The sequence below is a fragment of the Dreissena polymorpha genome, chromosome 4 (genome assembly GCF_020536995.1).
Source record: "Dreissena polymorpha isolate Duluth1 chromosome 4, UMN_Dpol_1.0, whole genome shotgun sequence".
Classification (NCBI taxonomy): domain Eukaryota; kingdom Metazoa; phylum Mollusca; class Bivalvia; order Myida; family Dreissenidae; genus Dreissena; species Dreissena polymorpha.
In genome coordinates, this window is record NC_068358.1 from 57,300,853 (window position 1) to 57,319,463 (window position 18,611).

The 18,611-nt window shown below is 34.3% G+C and overlaps 2 protein-coding genes across 3 annotated transcripts in view; one reads left to right on the forward strand and one right to left on the reverse strand.

Annotated features, from left to right (window-relative positions):
- Positions 1-227: 227 nt before the first annotated feature.
- On the reverse strand, positions 228-14,247 carry LOC127878929 (ELMO domain-containing protein 2-like). 2 transcript variants are annotated; one of them, XM_052425495.1, is made up of 8 exons: positions 13,903-14,247; positions 11,276-11,448; positions 10,205-10,331; positions 8,624-8,753; positions 7,147-7,277; positions 6,372-6,440; positions 5,142-5,275; positions 228-3,264 (listed from the first exon to the last, which is right to left on the reverse strand). In XM_052425495.1, exons 2-8 carry the CDS (start codon positions 11,427-11,429, stop codon positions 3,104-3,106), a joined length of 906 nt encoding a protein of 301 aa, XP_052281455.1. In that variant the 5' UTR covers positions 11,430-11,448; positions 13,903-14,247; the 3' UTR covers positions 228-3,103. The 2 variants fall into 2 exon arrangements, with proteins under 2 accessions (XP_052281455.1, XP_052281456.1); XM_052425496.1 differs by lacking the exon at positions 13,903-14,247 and adding an exon at positions 13,801-13,887.
- Positions 14,248-14,407: 160 nt separating this feature from the next.
- The window catches only part of LOC127878915 (transmembrane protein 131-like), an 88,912-nt gene continuing 84,708 nt past the window's right edge, over positions 14,408-18,611 (forward strand). Inside the window, 1 exon segment of the mRNA XM_052425464.1 lies at positions 14,408-14,561. Within this exon segment, the coding sequence (XP_052281424.1) occupies positions 14,450-14,561 (112 nt within the window). The 5' untranslated portion in view covers positions 14,408-14,449.

Consider the following 18,611-nt stretch of genomic DNA (forward strand, 5'->3'; position numbering starts at 1 on the left):
ATTGGCTTTGTAAATAAGTATTGCACAAGAGGTGCCTAGGACTAAACACAACAAACTCTACAGATACCAGTTCTTAGAACACTATACTATCATATTTAAGATGTGAACAACATTATGCCAAAATGGGCCTTATGCCATATGCATGGCAAGATGTGGCTCTTTTAATCTCATGGATAATGTGACATCAAATTGCTTAATTTGGAGAAAAGAAAAAACAACAACAAATCCATGCTATAACAACAAGGTATGGTCAAATTTTATTAAATTTCTCTATAAACTATCAATGAGCAATGCAATGATAACATACTACCATGCAATAAATTACAGATAGTAAAATTCCCATTAAACATGTCCGCCTACTGGTATTGTGTATTTTAGTATACCAAAGCATATACAGTTCATGAAAATGGTTTTCAACTCTTTCAGAATATTCTTGAACCCTGCTGCAAACAAGGAAGTAAAAAATACCTCGACAACAAACATGATCAATAACTGTTGCAAGGGATAACATAGAATATATAAATAAATACAGTTAATGAAAAATCTTAGCTTCTTCTGTCAAAATAATATGTATCACTCAGGGCTTTTCACTCTTATATAACAAGGGCCGAAATTCGGCCCCTTAATTTTGGCCCCTTCCCAATCGAAAATTAGGTCATTTTTTCCCAAAATTAATGAGGAATTTCCCCCCCCCCCCCCCAAAAAAAAAGGAAGACATTTTGGGCATCTCCAAAATTGAAAGCAATGAGCTCTAATATGATTAAGAAAGCACCACAATGTGTCTTTTAATACTTCTGCACAATGAAAAAGACCCTGTTTCAAAAACTTTTAAAAACACGGTCTTCCCAAAATGAGCAGTTATCGCGCATGAAATTCCCAATTTGAAAGGCCTCTTCCCAATTTCCTGATGAAAAGCCCTGATATTCACTTTTATCTTTTCAAAGCAAATACTCTATTTAGCTTGTGAAGCCATATTGTAGCATATTGAGACAGTTCATGATGGGAGAATGGATTTAACTTTTTTGGCAAGAAAAGAAAAGGATTTATCATTTTTACCTATTAAAGTAAATACATGTACTCTATGTCGCTTGTAAAGTGAAGCAAAATGGCAGTTGGTAGTTTTAAGTAGGGGTACTTTATCTTAAAAAAACCATCTACCCATCTGACATAAACTTAAATACATTAAATGAATGACAGTCACAACATCATCTAATTGAAATATGAACACATTAATCCCATGGACCAGCCATATTGCAAGACAATAACTTGTGTTCAAATTTTAACAAAAATCTGAAATTTTACCATATTCATTAAATTTTAAATTACTAGTGACCATTACAACCATTTTTCTGCAAAATCTTTCCCAATTCTAAATAAGTATCAGACAATGAATAATTTTGAATATTATGTGTTGTACATGTTATACATGTTTATTTATTGTGTAGTTATTTTTGTGTGTAGTAATTTGTGTGCGAAGTTAAAAATCTCTTCACAAAGTGTCACAACTTTTCACAAACTCATAAAGTACATTTTTGTATTAAAGCACATTTCTTGATCAAACAGATAAAGAGAGAAAAATAACATACATGTGGCAAATTTACACTTGCAAAAATGCTACTCCATTTTAGCTTATAAAGAAAAACAGTAATAGATAAATTGTTAAAAAACTATATGAAATCATCAGTAATTTACATTGAACTTTAAAGGGGCCTTTTCACAGATTTTGGCATTTTTTAACTTATTCATTAAATGCTTTATATTGATAAATGTAAACATTGGATCGTAAAAGCTCCAGTAAAAAATCAAGAATAAAATTAAAAAAAGGAAAAGAACATTGCCCGGAGCAGGTTTCGAACCAGTAACCCCTGGAGTCCTGCCAGAGTCCTGAAGTAAAAACGCTTTAGCCTACTGAGCTATTCCGCCGAGTACACATATGCCACGTATTTTATACCTTATATAAGCAATCTTCGTAGTTATACAAAATTTAACGACAAAAACAGAACTCTCCAAATTATTCAATCGTTTCGCGTTGCAACGCTTTATAATTTTTAGGTTTTATAATCGTCAAAAGATGCATATAATGGCTATATTAAAGCATGGTAAATGTTCAGTATTACTGTTTCCTCACAAATATCATAACTAACACGAAAATTTGCGAATCTGAAACAACTTTTTTCAATTTTGTCAATTTACCAAAGCGTGAAAAGATCCCTTTAAAATGTACATAAATGTTATCTGAAAAGAATACAATGTGACCATGTAATCTGCAACTGTTCACGTTGAATCACAATGTATATATTTATGCACCTTACAAGTAAAGAAAATTACCAACAGTTAAGAAGAACACAATCACGCGCATGAAAAAATAACAACTTGTCAAGACATTTGTTAACAGTTTATCACAGGAACGAACAAGATATGTGTTCGTCAGAAAAACAACGGCCCCTATTGCGCCACTTTGAAATAATTAATTTTTTTGGACCTTTGACCTTGAAGGATGACCTTGACCTTGAACTTCCACCACTCAAAATGTGCAGCTTCATGAGAATGCCGCTTTGATTTTTTTTTTGACCTATGACATTGAAGGATGACCTTGACCTTGAACTTCTACCACTCAAAATGTGCAGCTTCATGAGATACACATGCATGCCAAATATCAAGTTGCTATCTTCAATATTGCAAAAGTTATGGCCAATGCTAAAGTTTTCGGACGGACAGACGCCATATATTTGACATTTGACCTTGAAGGATTACCTTGACCTTCACCTTTCACCACTCAAAATGTTCAGCTCCTAAGATGCACATGCATGCCAAATATCAAGTTGCTATTTTCAATAGTGAAAAAGTTATGGCCGATGTTAAAGTTTTTGGACAGATACAGGAATATGACCTTGAAGGATGACCTTGACCTTCACCTTTCACCACTCAAAATGTGCAGCTCCGTGAGATGCACATGCATGCCAAATATCAAGTTTCTATCTTCAATAATGCAAAAGTTATGGTCAACGTTAAAGTTTTTTTCCGGACAGACGGACAGACTGACATACACACATACTGACGGACAGTTCAACTGCTATATGCCACCCTACCGGGGGCATAAAAATTAGCTTGAAGTATCTTGAAACTTAGCAGTAAGGACCATGTTATTTTCTTTGAGTTTAGCCGTCAATTTTTTCCGATATTTCTCTCGAACTGGTCCGAATTCCATGACATCTTTTGGTTTCTCTGACAACCAGAATGCGTCAAACTCACTGAATGCATAACCTGTTGAAGGAACACATCAATTTGTTTGTCATCCATGTAATGGGTACGTTTGTTTCTTTGGTTTTGAATTTACACAGTGTTTATCAGTAAGCCAGTCATACAATGGAGGTCGTAAGACCTAATTTACCAGGGTAAGATAAGCAGATTTAAGCCAAAGAGCAGTGTGAAGTTCACATACCAGTAACAGATAACGGACCTACTTTAATAAATGAAAGGGAGGAAAGGCCATGAAAATATTTGAAGCCCTGGCTGCACAGAAGTTTTATTTATGAATGAATTGTTAAAAATGACCCTTTTTAATGAGGTCTACCAACAGAGGTAGCCGGACAGACTCAAGCTTAAAATATCCAGATGAAAAGAAACAAGAGGGCCATGGGCCCTAAGGGCGCTCGCTTGAGACCCAAAAGAAACTAGACTTCTCTGAAAAATGCGAGCTGATGTATGAAGATTGGACCAAAAAAGTAACTTCTAGAGTATTTTTATTATTTTTATTTGACCAAGTGATCAAGTTTTTGAGCTCACATGACCCAGTTTCAATCTAAGCAGAGATTTCATTGGGACAAACGTTCTGACTAAAGTTTCACAAAGATTGGCAAATAAATGTGACTTAAATAGCGTCATCAAGTTTTCACTATAGACATATAAGCAAAACTGCCCCCTCCCCAGCAGCCATGTTTTTCAACAAACCAGAAGAATTTTCTAACATTTGAACAAATGTTCAGACAAAGTTTAATTTAGATTGCACAAACAATGTGACTTCTAGAGTGTTAAAAAGATTTAACTATAGCCATATTGGGAAAAAGGTCCCGCCACCTTGCGGCCATGTGTTTCGACGAACCATAACCATTTTCAAACTCAGACAAGCTATCATTACAATATATACTATGAAAATTCATGAAGATTGGAATAGAAATGGGACTTCTAGAGTGTTCACAAGGTTTTACTATAACCATAAAAGGAAAACTGCCTAGACCCCAAGGGGCCATGGTTTTCAACAAACTGGAACCATTTTCAAACTCAGCCCAGATATCATTAGAAAGAATGTTCTGACCAAGTTTCATGAGGGTTTGACTTAACATGTGAACTCATTCAAGATATCATTGGGGCACATGTTCTGATCAAGTTTCATAAAGATTGGACTAAAATGTGACTTCTCAAGTGTTAACAAGGTTTTACTATAGCCATTGAAGTAAAAATGCCCCTCCCCCTGGCGGCTATGTTTTTTATTAGACCAGAACCGTTTTCAAACTCATCCAAGATATCATTAAAACTAATGTTCTGTCTAAGTTTCATGAAGATTGGACAATAAATATGAGTTCTAGACTGTTGACAAGGTTTTACTATAGCCATATAAGGAAAAATGCCAGGCCCCCTGGCAGCCATGTTTTTCAACCAACCAGAACCCTTTTAAAACTCCTCCAAGATATCATTTGGACACCTGTTCTGACCAAGTTTCATGAAGATTGGACAATAAATGTGGCCTTTTGTATGTTTACAATGTAAATGTTGACGACGTAAGACAGACGTAAGGGGATCACAAAAGCTCACAATGAGCATGTTGTGCTTAGGTGAGCTAAAACAACTACCATTCAATCATTTGAGCCGTTTTCTGAGAAAACTGGGCATAATGCAGGTGAGTAAAGTGCCGTCCCAGATTAGCCTGTGCAGTCCGCACAGGCTAATCAGGGATGACACTTTCCGCCTAAACTTGATTTTTGGTAAGGAGGGACTTCCTTGAAACTAAAAATACCATAAAAGCGGAAAGTGTCGTCCCTGATTAGCCTGTGCGGACTGCACAGGCTAATCTGGGACGACACTTTACGCACATGCATTAAGCCCAGTTTTCTCAGAACGCAACACATTTGTATCACTCTTACAATAGACTTCATGATAGTCCTGCAGGCTGGGTGGTGACTGAGTGCCATTGTAGAAGTGGGTTCTTAGATGGCCCTTTTTCAGTAGTGTGTACACCAGCTCAGTCATGTTGATGCCCACTATGGCAAAGGAACACCTGGCACATAGATAACCAATGGATTACCTTTAGATCATCATTTACTCTTTCAGTGCTGGAACCGAATTTTGAAGAACTTTGCAAACAGTTAAGATCCAGATGTGACGCCACAGAACGTGGTGTCTTATCAGGTCTCCAAACTGTTTGCTATTCTGATAGTATTCTTTGAAAAAAATCGAAAAAATTGCTAATTTTAGAAATTCAGCAGACAACATTTTAGCAGACAACAAATTTCCCAGCATGCAAAGGGTTAATTAGGCATATCTTATAATACGAGACCTTTAATTTTGTAGTGTTGTAACCTATAGCATGCATATTTTTGAAGTATAAGACATTTGCAAGCCTTTGTTTATTGCATAAAGATTAATTTGTTTGAGAAACACATTGAGTGTAACAATAGAGTATAAATAGTCATTGAATATAACTTTTTCACAAAAGATTAACATCAAACTTTGGAGAGATTTCAGTGGATTTGAAAAGTCCATTGATACCTGGCTTGCAAATTTTAGGGGTGTAAAAAACCCAATGTTCAAAACACTTAAGTACACAGAATTTTGTTTCTAAGTTGCCTTTTTGGAAAATACACATCAATTTGTGTGTAGGCAAATTTTTTAAGTTAAAAAAAAATTCAACAGAGCACACAAAAACAAGCAAATTCTTTGAATTGATAATACTTCTGGACACAAAAGTTTTCTGGACTGATCGACAAAGCCAACGTGCATCATCCTCTTATCCATATATATAGTCATACCAAGTTTCAATGAACTCCGTCAAAGCACTTCAAAGATATGGCTCCGGGCACACAAAAAAGCATTTTTTCAAGATACAAAGGGCCATAACTCCGTTATTATCCGATGGTGTACAATGCCATTTAGCGTGCATCATCCTCTTATCCATATATATACTCATACCAAGTTTCAATGAAATCTGCCAGAGCACTTTCAAGATATGGCTCCGGACACAAAAGTGCCGGACGGACGGACAGACGGAAGGACGGAAAGACGGATGGACAACGCCAAAACAATATCCCTCCGCCAATGGCGGGGGATAATAATGTGTCCTTTTTATTAATACACAGAAAGTTGTTCCTTTTTACCCTGTGGTTGGATGATGAGATCTTGACAATATAGATTTAGCCTCCTTTGGGTAATGGCTACTAAAATAGCTGAAATGCACAAGTAAAATGTACAGGTCATGTTTGTCAAAGAAACATTTTTCATGACTTATTGAGCCACTTTATTGTCATTATCGTAAAAAAACTATTGCGCACCAGTAAGCTAAAACTGTGTGACCCCCGATTTGTTAAAATCAATGTTTTACAATAAAGATTTTGTCAGTATTAGTTTAAGTCTGCTACATTCACAATAGACAGCCCATGTAATATACCAAAGTAATAAAATGCTTTTTCTAACAAAATAACTAACAACAATACAAAATATTTTGCTATTATTACAAATAAAAACAAGATATGTGTTTGTCAGAAACACTATGTCCCCTTTTGCGCCGCTTTGAAGCTATATATTTGACCTTTGACCTTGAAGGATGACCTTGACCTTTCACCACTCAAAATGTGCAGCTCCATGAATTACACATGCATGCCAAATATCAAGTTGCTATCTTCAATATTGCAAAAGTTATTGCAAATGTTAAAGTTGGCGCAAACAAACACACAAACAAACCAACAGACAGGGCAAAAACAATATGTCCCCCACACTGAAAATTCGAAGCAATAATCCACAGGGGCCAGTCAAAAAAAATAAAATCAGTATATGTACATATATTGATTTATTTTTAATTTTTTTGGACTGGCCCCTGTGATTATCAATGAAACAAATGAGCTAATGTCAACAAAATTGGTGCCTGAGACTTACATCAACTGCTCCAGCCCCAGGATACCCATACCCCGGAAGTCTGTCATAGGGTCATCCCCTTGGAAGCCAAGTGTCTTCCACTGAGAGCTCACACGGGAGGTCAACTTCTCTTCCTCTAACAAGCCCCATAACTGCAATGAAAGTACGGGGTTAGGACTACAATGGCCTATCTGACAATGTGAACAATAAGCAGGTAGATGCTTGTAATACTAAGGCAGTGATTTATACAAAAGGTAAATTGAGACTATAGCTTCCCCCCTTCTCCACATACCCTAGAACCTGCATTGTAACAAGAGCTTTCTTTACAGATAAAACATTATTCCCCTACCTTATTAATGATTTCAAAGTAAGAACAGGATCTCCAAAGGTATCATATATTAGCTCAAGTACTTTTTAGTTATAAAAGGAAGCAGATATCAGTTTTCCATTAGTTGTTTCTATAGAAACCACAATTTTTGTCTGACAAAAAACTCAGCAATAACATACATATTCCCCATAAAGTCCTCTTTTTACATATCAAGTTTCGTCAACCTCCAAGTAACCATGTATCTTTTGCTTGTTGAATTATCACAGGATCCAGATTATGGTTTTCAATAATTTCTGTAACCATAGCAACCACTATTTTTGAATGACAGAAAACTTGCCCTTTATCCACATACCAGAATTCAGCAACCTAGTTTGATATTTTTTTGACCTATCAAGTGATCCAGATTTTAGTTGTCAATGATTTATGTGATGTTTAGCAACTACAATTTTTTTGGACATACAAACTGAAATAATGTGCATTTACCCCACATAGCCATCAATCCCCATTGAAATTTCGTCAATCTTGCTAAAATACTTTTTTGAGTTATCACACTATCCAGATTTGAATGGCCAAACAAAGCCACATATCACATGGTCAAACCAAGGTCATTCTTTAGTAAAAAAAAATAAGCATCTGTTATTGAAATTCTAATAAACACCATGCTGTAAGAGTGGCATAACTTGAATGATTCTTAACATAGGATAATAAAGATTGCTCCTAAGTTTGAAGGTTTAAAGTTGACAAGTATTTAAGTACTTTGCTGGACAAGTTCATGTAAACTGACATATGGACTGATGTCTATAGTGAATCTGCTATACTCCACTTTACTTTGATGCAGATTGTATAACTCGTAGTTGAATCACAAGTTGATAGGTGCCTATTAGAGCTTACAAAAACTGACCTGGCATTGATCAAGAGTATTAACACAATTACTATTAGATTTTTAAAATACATTTATATTTTATTTGTGAGCAAGTTTATTTATTTTAAAGTCAGGTTATTGAAAATCAAAGCTTTAAACAAGAAAAAAATCTTTTTTACAAAGTGTTATATGTTTAATTTTTTCCCTCTATTTTTGACCTAAAATAAACGCACACATATAAAAAATGTTTTAACAAAATCCTCTCAACACTGAAAGTATTTCTTACTGAAGTTTGAGCAGATTTATACCTTCATAAGTTTTTTTTCATGGTCTGCATTTTCACTTGAATATTTCACCAGTCTCAATTCTTCAACAGTTTGTTGCAGTTTAATATACCCATTTATTTGGACTAAACTTTGTCTGAATATTGACTCAAATCTGAAATTACAAAATCAAAACATCTTACTCAACATCAGGTAAGGTTGAGATGAATTAATCTTGACTCACGCCTCATCCTGTGCCACAGAATTTAATCAAATAACACCAAACATGCAACCCCTCACGAGTTTTTGTAAAGTTGCAGCACAAATGGTAGACACAAGACTCATACAAGGGCTACAAATTAAGGTATTTTAAATATGTCTCTGCATAGTGTTCGAAATCAGTGACTGCAGCCAAACAAAGTCTAGTGGGTTCTCTGCACTCAACAAATCATTCTATCTGAATCAATTAATGAACTACCCATGTTTAAACAATAGTGCCAATGTCAGTAGTAAAAATTGAGCGTAAATCATTAAGCCCTGCTTAAAGGTAAATTTGTAAACTTCCTTTTAAATACACAGTTTTATACTAGTGAGCTTGTTACATTTTTCATGTTCTCAAATATACAGGTGTGTCAATCGTCCCAAATTTGAAATCCTGAAAATTAAGCAGAGAGTCTGAGGCCTTAGGATTAAGGGAATAGAGGGCAGAGCCGCCCCCACTCCACCCATAGGAGCATTTATTGGTGCCTTAATACAGCCAGGGACCCACACACATAGGTGCATTTATACATGTAGGTGCATTAAAACAGCAAGGGACCAACCCACATAGGAGCATTTATACATGTAGGTGCATTAAAACAGCCAAGGACCCACCCACATAGGAGCACTTATAGGTGCATTAAAACAGCCAGGGAAAGACCCACATAGGAGCATTAATAGGTGCATTAAAACAGCCAGGGACCAACCCACATAGGAGCATTTATAGGTGCATTAAAACAGCCAGGGACCCACCCACATAGGAGCATTTATAGGTGCATTCAAACAGCCAGGGACCCACCCACATAGTAAGATTTAGAGATGCCTTAAAACAGCCAAGGACCCACCCATATAGGGGCATTTATAGGTGCCTTAAAACAGCCAGGGACCCACCCACATAGGAACATTTCTAGGTTCATTAAAACATCCAGGGACCCAAACACATAGGAGCATTTATAGGTGCATGAAAAGTGCATTAAAACAGCCAGGGACCAACCACATAGGAGCATTTATAGGTTCATTTAAACAGCCAGGTACCCACCCATATAGGAGCATTTAAAGGTGCATTAAAACAGCCAGGGACACACCCACATAGGAAGATTTAGAGATGCCTTAAAACAGCCAGGGACCCACCCATATAGGGGCATTTATAGGTGCCTTAAAACAGCCAGGGACCCACCCACATAGGAACATTTCTAGGTTCATTAAAACATCCAGGGACCCAAACACATAGGAGCATTTATAGGTGCATGAAAACACCCAGGGACCCACCCACATGTGGGCATGTATAGGTTCATTAAAATAGCATGGGACCCACCCACATAGGGCATTTATAGGTGCATTAAAAAGTGTCTTATTAATTTCATTAACCTGGAATGAACCTCTGGGTAAATATATTTGGTCTTCATAACTATAACCACTGCTGCATCAATGTTTGTGTCTGCTTCTTTCACTAAACGGTTAAGCTGGCCATTTTTGGAATGCTTCAAACTATATTCTGAAATTGAAACGTTTAATTTATTACTGCATGCACTATTAAATAACTATTTTCAATTAACTTGTGGCAAATAATATTGTTTAACACTTGAAAATTGACAACAGTTGTACATAATTAAAGATCCATAAACGCTAAAAATCAAAGAATGCTCAATAAAAAAGTTATACCATAACAAAATCAGTGTAAGTAAAACAAATAGCCAAGATTTGAACTCTCAATGTGGTCTGGTAACATTGATATAACGAGATACAAAATGCTTGTTTTTTATTTTTTGTGGGAAAATATTTTTTAACATTTACAAGCAAACACTAGATTGGCTTCGGAAAGCGTCGAAAGCATTACATAGTTCTAAAGAATAATCATTATTATTTATCAGCATAGCTCAAGGGAGTATGTGCTTGTTATAGCCATTCATCAAGAAAAAAAGACAAAGTGAGCATGCAAAAAGTGTATGTGGGGAAATACATAACTGAATTGAACTGTGTCAAGGAAAGAATGGGGTTTTCCCATGATTGTGAAGTTGCCTGTCATATATAATAATAGTACAATAGCATTGGGAAGGGTTTATGGATCTTTAAGTGAATTAATACTTGGTAACATTTAGAACCTGACCAATCAAATAACACAAACATGATGATCAACAGTTCACAGCAGATGTGCACAATTAAAAAAACTGTTCAAGGAAGTCAAATGTAATTTTGAGCTAAAGTGAAATCAATTCACTTGGTTTAAATAAATATACAGAGCTTGCATAAGGAGGGTTTGTGAGAAATTTCATCCACAATTTTTGCCAAAATTGCTTCTATCGAAGTTGATGAAATGGCAATTTAGAATTAATAATGAATTAAACTAGTACATATATATGATTTCAATATCAACATTTTATTCTCAAAATCTCTAATAAAGATATGAATTTGAACAAGCAAGCCCTATACAAAAAATACCAATGCTCTTGGTCCTTAATGCCCCTGGTGAATGTTGGTATGACAGGCGTAGCAACTCGCACTTCCCAGTGGCCCATCTCAATGCCCATTTAAACATTGGTCTCAGATTGGAGTATAAACAGGCTAAAAGCCCCGTCCATAGTTCACCTAACATTTGACGTCTTGAGCGGAAACTGAAAGCAGTTATCATAACATTAAGATCAGTTTGAGTTTTAACAACAAGAGTATAGAAGGGATACAATTAGCTAAAAGCAGATAACAACATAATTTAAAGACAAGACTATTGTCAAGCAATATGGTCCCCTACTGATGAAACTCCACCAGCAATATTTATAGTATATTTGTTGCCATAGCAACCAGAATTATTGATGAAGGAACAAAATGAAATGACGTGCATAATCTCCATATTGCCATCTATCCATGTTTCAAGTTTCATGAAAAAATATGAAGAACTTTTAATTAATAGTTATCGCAGGATCCACCATTTTCAGCAATATTTCTAGTCTATTTTTTGCCAAAGCAACTAGAATTCTTGATTTCTGCTAAGAAGGGACATTCTTTAAACAAAATATATCACAAAAGCGGAAAGTTTTTTCCCTGATTAGCACCATTTCCAAATGAAAATAGTACATATTTTCCCGAATGGGACCTCAAAATTCCCAATAGAAGATTGCCAAGATTTTTTTATTTTTTTTTTAAGATTTCAACATATGTTAATCTCCCATCCAGCCATATCAATTCAACCTTATTAAAAATAATACCAAAAAATGATTATATTCTCAATTAACACATTTTTTAGTAAAACAGCGACAACATTAATTAGTCAAAACACCGAGAATTTTCCCAATTTAAAGGGAAATGGCCACATTCCCAAAATGGTGAAAAAAACAGTGCATGATACTGATAACTACAGGCAGGGGTGGCGAAATCTCAAAAAACTATACTTGTCCACGGACAACCATTTAGGAAATTTAACTTGCCCGTTGCTGAACTACACTTGTCCGTTAATGTTTATATAAATTATAAACGCATTTATTGATTGATTTTAAATAATGTGGAATATATCAAAAAGAGTATGATTTGCTTGTTTTGTTTATAATTGTATTTCAATGGTACATTCATTATAGCAGTTTATGATAAACAATATAAAGACTTTCTCAAACTTTAAAACTTGCGAAGCTAGTATTATTAAAACATGTGCTAAACATAAGTACATTGTAATCTTAACAAATTAAACTAGTCCAATATGTGGACCTCATCAGACTGAGGCTCCGCTACTGGTAGTAATTTGATTATATAAACTGGTAACCATTGAAAATCTGTTAGCCAAGTTTCTTGAAAAGTTCTGGTGCGTTTACTTAGATCATATTTTTAATCATAATCTTTCTTAGTTTTTTGGGAGTTGGGCTGCTCAAAGCTTCGGGTTTCTGCTCCGTTGTTGAAGATTGAAAAAAAAGTTTCATCTTTACCATTAAAGTCGTCTTAAATAACAAGGTAGACCGTGTTTTGATTATCTTAGATTGATACTTTTTATTTCCGTCTGATTGAAAAAATAAAGAAACCAGTCTGTACACTGTCTAACAGTCGGGCCGAATGTTGAAAATGCGGCATGCTCCCGGTCTCTTATAGAATAAGGGAGATCACTGCGCAGGAAAGTGCACGTATTTTAGCTTGATTGCTCAGCAAATAGCACTGACAATGTAATCGCGTGTCAACATCCGGTTTTGTAAAACTTAATTACGGCTTTAATACAATGTTTTTTTGTATACCTGGACGAGACTTTTAAAAAATTTGTTGTCCACGGACAACTAAATTGAAGAAAGTCAGTTGCCCAGACAAGCAAATGTACGACTCGGGCAACTCGGACATTTGATTTCGCCACCCCTGACAGGGAGCTTAGTCTAGCCAATATTTTGTCAAAACATTGCTGATATTAATGCAGTTTTTTTGTTATGTCCAAGTGTATACATTTAACAATAGGTGTTTCAGTGTTTCGTCTACACATGTACACCATTTTAATTTTATAACGTGTCATCTGGTTGGTTGTTTTAATAGCCAGCATTGTATTGGCCAATGATACAACCGAGCATTTGGTCGACAAAAAATGGCATCAAAACACAGAATGTAGCGAAAAAGTCGAAGTTAATTGAATATTAAAGTTATTAGCCAAACAGGAGATCGATAAGTTGAGTAATCACTCTGCTTTTAACGAATCCAGTTGCATTAGTTCGACAACTGCATGGAGACATGTGTGTTCTCAATTAAAACAGTCATGTCCCGTGTTCCACAATCTTTCAGCAATAGGCATATAGTGCGCTTCATACCATGTGTATATGGGGGGTGGGGGGTAGGGTCCAGGGGGGTAGGGTCCGTGGGGGGGGGCAATTTATGATACTGCTGCCTGTGTGTCTAAATTGGTAAAGGGCGGCTTTGTTATCTTGTAAAAGCCGAGCCCGATATATATAATTTATGTTTGATATCTTTTACACTAAGCAAGCTCATTATCTTTCATAGATGTTACTTACATTGAGTTAAAAAAGATCGTAAATCAAAACAAAAGTAGACAGCTTTGAGCTCACATCGCATCATCTGCTATAATTACAACATATAAATATTTCATGACTTACCTGTTTCAGTAACCCATACATGGCGATTTCTGATTGGTTAGATTTCCCAAACTCCTCACTGCAGTTACTTCCCTTGGGCATTCGCCCGGTCATTAACTAGTATAAGGGAGACCACTGCGTAGGAGATTGTAGATTTCCTTGACAACGACTTATTTAGACGTGTAATCGAAAGTTATAAATTGTGTGTATGTTTGAAAAATTCTAGTAGTGATAGAAATAATAGGCATACAATTTTAATACATTAAACAGTAAAGTGTGCAACATTACCAAAAATATTTAAAATAATACGTTCTTAGGTAAAATAAAATAAAAGCTTACAAACATAAGCCAATCAAAATTGTCGTTATAGCTTAGCTTTCATCAAGCGTTAGTTTCGCATATATATTTTTAATAACTACCTGTCAACATAATTATTAAAACGTGCTTGAATGTTAACAATTTAGTATGTGGCTTACCTTTAAATATTTTTAATTTATAATTAAATGTATATTTTCTATTATTGTAGAAATTTTGTTTTAGTGTTTGTGTAAATACAATACAACACAGCATGGCGCGGATTAGAAAAGAAATGTCAAAATATTTTACTGTTTTATTCATACTGTTTCAAACTGTGTGCCAAATATGTCACACTTTAGAAACAGTTGAGAGTTACAACCAAGGTGAGAATATATTTTTGTATATTATTTTATAAGGCTATCTTAGCTTTTTTCATTCTAGGTGATGGTGTTTTGATACGCAAAGTAGGTCAACATTTAATTTTATTTCGTTGCATGACTACACCAGAATCAGCTAATGAGCTACGGATTTCTTTAATGCTAGTGACAGATTGATGTGTGAATTTATGTTTTGTTTGAAAATGTGTTAAATTGTCGACTTTATTAAATGCATACACACAATCTAGGTTAATTTGTATGCTATTATTAACACTTCTTATTTAAATTGATTTCATCATCAGGTCATGATAATATCATACTTCCATGTAAACAATCCAAGTTGATTGTGACTTATATCATTATTCACTTAAACAGTTTATATGTTGTTCAGTTTGGTATGATTCCAAGAAAAGAATTTTGTTAGAGACAACTTTTGGCAGAATCTTGGCGCTTTGTGTGTTTTCCACTATAGACGAGTTAATTGTTATTGTTTACATTCGGTATTTTCCGCGCATGCGCACTGACTGGTTGGCAAAAACACTGGTTACAGTCACGTAAAACATGTATAAAGGGCTTTTGTTAAGTCAATTAAACGATAAAAAATCCGAAATAAACATTACAACTCTTAAACAATAGTGCAAATATATCATATTTAGAACCAATAAATGTATATTCATATATATAATTTCCTCTTTATAAAAATACAAATTAGTTATTAGCCTCAGAGTAAACATGGTCGGAAGACTAAATACTGACAATACCACACAACAAAACAATAAATTAGCCGTATTCTTTTTTTATAGTAAGACTTTAAAAAATGATATTTCAAAACTTATAAAACTTACATTTATTTTATTATAACTATAACGGTGTTGATATTGTTAATGTTCATCTGCGATCGAAAGTGTATTATAAGAGGCGCATTAAATCAATTATAAAACAAAGCCATAAAAAACGGAATACATAACAATCGTTAAATGTTGTGGTAATTTTCTTTTCCATATAATGAATTTTCGTTTCGTTTCCATTGAATTACAATATTTAAAAAATATTATACAAATGGAAATAAAACCTGCATATTGTGCAAATTGAACTGTCTTTGCATACATGTATATTGAAATCTCTTAACAAGTAGTAAGGAGTGATAAATGTAACAATCTAGCATTTTATGATAAATATATATATTTATTTGATTTATTTTACGCAAATATTGTTTATCCATTGTGATTGCTTGGTTTCATGATGGAGTTACGTGCACTGCGAGAACGTACAATCTTCACACTAAATTGCCGAGTTTACATTTGCCGGTACCCGCGTTAAATACATCAATTGTTAGCAGTAATATTGCACAAATTTTAATTTAAAGTTATAAAGCACTCTATTATTATGATTAAACTGGCTAACATATAAATACACATGTTCCTGTTAATCCGTTTCGGACAAATATCTTCTTTTTTTAATATGTTTAATTATTCATTAAAGCAAATGTTACGTATTTTGGCTTTAATTTTTGGCTTGCTCAATATTACCGGTATATATGACTGCTCAATATGCCAAGAGATGATTTGGGGTATCATAAAGTCTGCCACATGTGGTCTATGCAGGGACCCTATTAAAGTATAGGTCCCTATGTTTATGACACTGGCATGTTTTCTGTGTAATTGTCTGGGCATTCTCCGATCATAACGAGATAATATGCTTGTGACGAACAACGGTGCAATTAAACTCCAGGTTAGAAATGCTGAAACAAAAGTGTCAAAATTGGTGTGCACAATTAAATAAAACAATTAGATTTATGAATTTATTTGTTGTGTAACAAGGTAAGTTTGTACAGATATATTAAGGTTAAAATCAGTTACTATATGTTGCGAACAAAAAGCGATCTATTTGTTGTTTGTTTTCATCGATATTTGTGTTCTTTCATTAAATTTAATTTATTCTAAAATAATTTCCATCTCTGACATTTTGTATCTAAAATGGACGTGAAGATGCGTTTAGTAGAGATGTTTGTGGTTACCACACACAGAGCTCGTAGATAGTGTTCCACTCCAGAGCTCGTTTTTAGTAAAAACAAATAATAACAACAATATAATCGTTTCAAAAATGAATTTCCACGCATGCTTATGTTTTATTCAGACATAAATAGTAAAATTATATTTGATACAGTTCATGATTATCAATAAAAACGATGATTACGTCAACCTTCTCTATATGCGCTTATATGAATTCCTACTCTTTTTGCCAACCAGTGGGCGGAGTCTAAACTTTGCAGGTGCGTGTGACGTCACGCGTTAACTCGTCTATATTATCTTTTTCTGACAAAAATTCCTGTTTCATGTCAGTTGGAATCATACCAAACTTTACGACATATTAACTGTGTTAGTGAATGATGATAAAGTGGGAATATTCCCATTTTTTAACACCTTAAAATGCTGACCAAGTCTTGTGCAAACTTTTCACAGTTTTATGACCTTAATATGTAGGTGATCATAAAGAAAAGGAATTAAGACTGCAACAAATGTTTCCTAAATAATGGCTCTTTGTTTTTTAGTATATTGCAGAAAGTATAGCGGATTTTATTTGTTTAAACATGCCTTTTGGTAGCAAATAGCACTTTGTTGTTTAGTATATTGTAGAATGTTTAGTGATTTGTCCAAACATGCATTGCGGTTGTTGTTTAGTATATTTTAGAATGTTTAGTGATTTGTCCAAACATGCATTGCTGTAGCATCAGTTGACATAATAGATTTTAATGCCACTATTATTGTTTATTATGTGTGTGACTGTTTCGGTCAGCAAATAATTATATTCGCATTGGATTCCCATGCATTGAAACAAATGAAATAAAAATATTTTTTTACACTTTTCATCAATACTTTGCTTAGACCTGTAATACTTTTAACTAACATAGGGTTTACAATAATTAATATATGTTATGAAGTTCTAAAGCAGGGTGGAGCAATTGATTTTGTTTGCAAAAGTCAATTAAGGCAAACAGTTTGTTTTTTCTTGATATTATTTGTTTAGACATTAGACATTTAGACACATTCTAACCACAAATTACAACTGCAAACTTTACTTACAGCAAAAATGGAGCAAATTTTACAAATAGCTAAAATCGCTGCAAATACATGTATATGTTTATGTATTGCCATGTTGTCAATTTAGGTTCAAGCCACATAGCTGCATGGGGAAATTAATAATGCATTTTGTTTACCAAAAAAAATAATTTGGAAACCTTCAAATGGGATTTGTTAGGATGGCTTTAATTGTGAAATTTGTAGTTTTTCCCTCAGTGATTTTTGTTTGCTTGATATTTTACAGCCTGTGCCTTTTTTATTGTGAAATAAGCGCGCTAGACCATGACATTGGGAAAAAATAAACATTATCAATATGATTATAAATAGGAATATACCAATTGTTTGTAAATTGCATGTTAAACTGCTTTCTAAAATTTATATTATTGAGTGCTAGGGAATTTAATTGCTGTACAGAATAGTAAACTCAATAAACCAATTTTTGAGTTTATTGGAAAAGTTTGACATATTTTTGGAATTGTTGGTCAGATTTTTTGGAAAAGTGTTATTTTTTGCCATTAGGAAAATAATAAAAGTAATTATTAAACGATTCAGGTAATACAGTACAGGGTTCTCAATAACTTTTGAGCCAACAGGCCAAAATGTCAAACCAACAGGCCTTCTAGGGGGGTCTGGAGGCATGCTCCCCCTTAAAATTTTGAAATTGAGCACTTGGTTTTCTGCATTTTGGGCCATTTTATGGCTATTTTAATGGTCAACCAGGCACTTAAATTTGAGCATTTTTTGTGCATATTATAAATTTTAGCTTTTTAAACTAACAAAAGTTAGTTTCCAACAAAGGTTTGCCCCAAGTCATTTAAAATACGATTTTTCACAAATAAAGTGTATCATAATTCGGATAAATACGACTTTCGGATACGTAATTGCACTCGAATTCTAGGTTCAATTTTTACGAGTTTGATGTTTTTTTGTGTGCACAATTAGGTTTTAATTGGGACATTTTATTTTGATTACGAAA